Source organism: Lycium ferocissimum, chromosome 10, assembly GCF_029784015.1.
Source record: "Lycium ferocissimum isolate CSIRO_LF1 chromosome 10, AGI_CSIRO_Lferr_CH_V1, whole genome shotgun sequence".
In the NCBI taxonomy this organism is placed as follows: Eukaryota; Viridiplantae; Streptophyta; class Magnoliopsida; order Solanales; family Solanaceae; genus Lycium; species Lycium ferocissimum.
In genome coordinates, this window is record NC_081351.1 from 36937160 (window position 1) to 36940896 (window position 3737).

Here is a 3737-nt window from a genome sequence, read left to right on the forward strand (position 1 = left end):
ATTGCTTGCCGTTAGTAACATGTCATTATGATGTTGTAGCAACATGTCATTGCAGACTTTGACAAAATAAATAGTAAGGCCATTATGTCATAGTGCTTAATTTAACATCATTATGTCATAGTGCTTAATTTAACATCTAATGTTAAAATATTTTAAGATTTTGACTCTCTACATAGTTTATAAGAGCATTCTCTTCCTCTTGCAAAACAATTGTACCAGACAAAATAAATAAAACCGGCCATTATGTCATAGTGCTTAATTTAACATCTAATATTAAAATATTTTAAGATTTTGACTCTTTTTCCATAGTTTATAAGAGCATTCTCTTCCTCTTGCAAAACTATAGTACCAATCTCTCCCTCTTCTATTTGAGAGAAAACCCAATAAGGGATAAACGAAAAAAAAAAAAAAATGGGTTCCATTGGTGCTGAAAATTTAGACAAGCCTCATTCAGTTTGCATACCATATCCTGCCCAAGGCCACATTAGCCCAATGTTAAAGTTGGCCAAAATCCTGCATCACAAGGGCTTTCATATCACCTTTGTCAACACTGAACACAACCATAGGCGTCTCCTTAAGTCTCGAGGTCCCGATGCCCTCAAGGGCTTGCCATCTTTTCGATTCGAGACCATTCCAGATGGCCTCCCACCATGTGACCCTGATGCCACCCAAGACATTCCTTCTCTAAGTAAATCCACTACCACTACTTGTTTAGGTCCGTTCAAAGAGTTGCTTACAGAGCTCAATAATACTTCTTCATCTAATGTGCCACCTGTCTCGTGCATCATTTCCGATGGTTCAATGAGCTTCACTCTGGCTGCTGCTCAAGATTTGGGCATCCCTGAAGTTTTCTTTTGGACCCCAAGTGCTTGTGGGTTATTAGCTTATATGCATTACCGCGACCTTGTTGAGAAAGGATATACTCCACTTAAAGGTATAGGAAAAAGGCTCAAAATAGTCCCACTATCTTTGGGTTTAAACTTGAAACTATCCATATTCTTTTTACTTGAAGTACTAACAGTCCACAATGTTTGTCAAGCTGGTGCACTTTTAGTCTCTCCCCAAACATCCCATTGACAGAGATAAAGCTTCTTTCACCAAAATTTATCTTTGTAAGACCTATACTAGTACTATATGCACGGACAAGGATTATATCAACAAGTTTACATACAGATCTTGGTGGACATTGAGCGAGAGCATAGAATAGCATATCTCTATGACTCTATTCCTGCTATTCTTTCATTTTACCTGCAAATTATTAGCTATCTGCTAAGATGGTCATTAGATTTCTTAAAAATTTGGAGCACAATTTTGTTTCTTCTTCTCATTTCCATGTTATCCTATTTTCTCATCCATGCATCTCTCTAGTTTCCTCTCTTTTATGTTTGTTGAACATATAGTTTTTGGCAACTTAATGTTTTTTTTTTCTCGGAAGGCTTGACCAATTAAGAAAAATGATCACCTATGTTTAGATCACCTATGTTTAGAAAAACAATGGCGCAAATGAACTACAAAAAATAATGAAAGATGAATCAAGTTTTTGGAACTCCCATTGACAATTTTGGTGAAGAAGCTCTGATGTTCTGCAGTTTAGGCCTCACTATGATCATTTTTTTGCGATTATCTCTGGTAAAACTTAAGCGAACATTTGAGGAGAGACTAGAAGTACACCACTTTGGCAAACATTGTGGATTGTTAGTGCTCCAAGTAACATGATATGCATGAGTTTAAGTCCAAACCAAAAGATAGTGGACTATTTTTGGCCTTCTTACATGCTTTTTCCCGTTTTAAAATAGCCATCGCCTAATTTTTTTGAAGTATCTTTGGGCTTTAACTTTGGTTTTTATTATCTTTGGGTCTCAACTTTGGTTTATCATCTTGGGAAGTTGCAGATGAAAGTTACTTGACAAATGGGTATCTAGAGACAACTTTGAATTGGGTACAGGGCATGGAAGGAATACGTTTGAGGGATCTTCCAAGTTTCATTAGAACTGCAAATCCAGAAGAATACATGATCAAATACGCCATCCAAGAAACTGGGAGAAGCAAACTGGCTTCAGCGATTGTTGTCAATACATTTGAGTCATTAGAGAGGGAAGTTCTTGAATCACTTCAAACACTTCTTCCTCCGATCTACACCATTGGGCCCTTGCACCTTCTTATGGAACACGTTGATGACAAGAATTTGGAGGACTTAGGATCAAATCTTTGGAAAGAAGATACGGCGTGTCTGGACTGGCTTGATTCCAAGAAACCAAATTCTGTCGTTTATGTCAATTTTGGGAGTATCACTGTCATGACTCCGGTTCAACTTATCGAATTCGCCTGGGGACTTGCAGATAGCCAGATGGAATTTTTGTGGATCATAAGGCCTGATATTGTGTCAGGGGAACAAGCAATTCTTCCACCCGAGTTCGTAGAAGAAACTAAAGAAAGAGGGATGTTAACAAGTTGGTGCCCGCAAGAACAAGTCCTTAGCCACCCCGCAATTGGAGGGTTCTTGACTCACAGTGGATGGAATTCGACACTCGAAAGCATTGGCAGTGGGGTGCCAATGATTTGTTGGCCATTCTTCGCAGAACAACAGACAAATTGTTGGTTTTGTTGCAGGCGATGGGGAATTGGAATGGAAATAGACAATAATGTGAAAAGGGACGAAGTTGAAAGTCTTGTGAGAGAGTTGATGGTCGGCGAGAAAGGCAAAGAGATGAAGAAAAAGGCCATGGAATGGAAGAAATTGGCTGAAGAAGCTGCTGAAAAATCAACAGGATCATCTTATGTGAATATGGATAAAATGATAAACGAAATTCTACTAAAAAATTAGGTGGTTAATCTTGATCATATTTTTAATTTGCTGTTTTGAGTTCTTGTTAGATCCTTCTAGTTATTGTTTCCCTCTTTTGTTCTATTGTATGATCTAATGGTAAAAGAAAAATATTTCTTGCTACATCGAGGTATTTTTTGGTCCCTACATGGTACACTATGCCTTGCAAATAACCCTCTAAAAAATTAACGGGTGAATTGATTAAATAACCCTCTACAAAATATAACAGATCGTATACGTGTTATTTTAATTTTAGCGTATTGTATTCAGAGGGTCATATACCTCTATTCATTTTGTAAAGACCCCTTTTAACTAATTTCCTCAAAATTAAGTGATTAACTGCCCTATAATTTTCTTGATGAGACAACCGAAACTTTAGTATCAGATTTCATTAGCACTAAACTATTAATACTACCATCTGTTATTATAATCATTATTTTTACATTTCAATAATGAGTAGTTGGTGTTGGTGAATTCATAATTTATTTTTATCAAATTGTTATTGTCATCCTAATAATTTTCAGGATTTCATAACATTAGTCATACACAAGTGAAATTAATTCTTTGTAAGTTGACTATCCAATAACCGCTTATTTGAAGAATAATCAGAGTATGATCTAAATTGCATAACAACTCTTAAGATAGTACATTTTAAAATCACTTTGGATCGAATGTCTTATTGCTTTTCCAAAGGCTATTGTCTCATAAGATGCTAAGCCGCTCTGAGTAAATTCTTCACTTAATAAATGCATTACACAGTTAAGTGCATATTTCTTCAACGACAGTCGAATAGATCGCTCCCAGAGGTATGTATTCTTTAATAGATTAAATTGTGACAAATGACATAAATGAGACTTTAAACCAGGAAAAGGAGATCTCTTGTCCTCTTATAATTTGAATAGAAGAAAATGAC

At 36.2% G+C, this 3737-nt stretch overlaps 1 protein-coding gene across 1 annotated transcript; it reads left to right on the top strand.

Moving 5' to 3' along the window:
• Window positions 1-360: 360 nt before the first annotated feature.
• Window positions 361-2948, top strand: LOC132033712 (7-deoxyloganetin glucosyltransferase-like). The gene is made up of 2 exons (XM_059423760.1): window positions 361-934; window positions 1893-2948. The coding sequence occupies exons 1-2, from the start codon at window positions 412-414 to the stop codon at window positions 2822-2824; spliced, it is 1455 nt and encodes a 484-aa protein (XP_059279743.1). The 5' UTR covers window positions 361-411; the 3' UTR covers window positions 2825-2948.
• The last annotated feature ends 789 nt before the right edge of the window (window positions 2949-3737 follow it).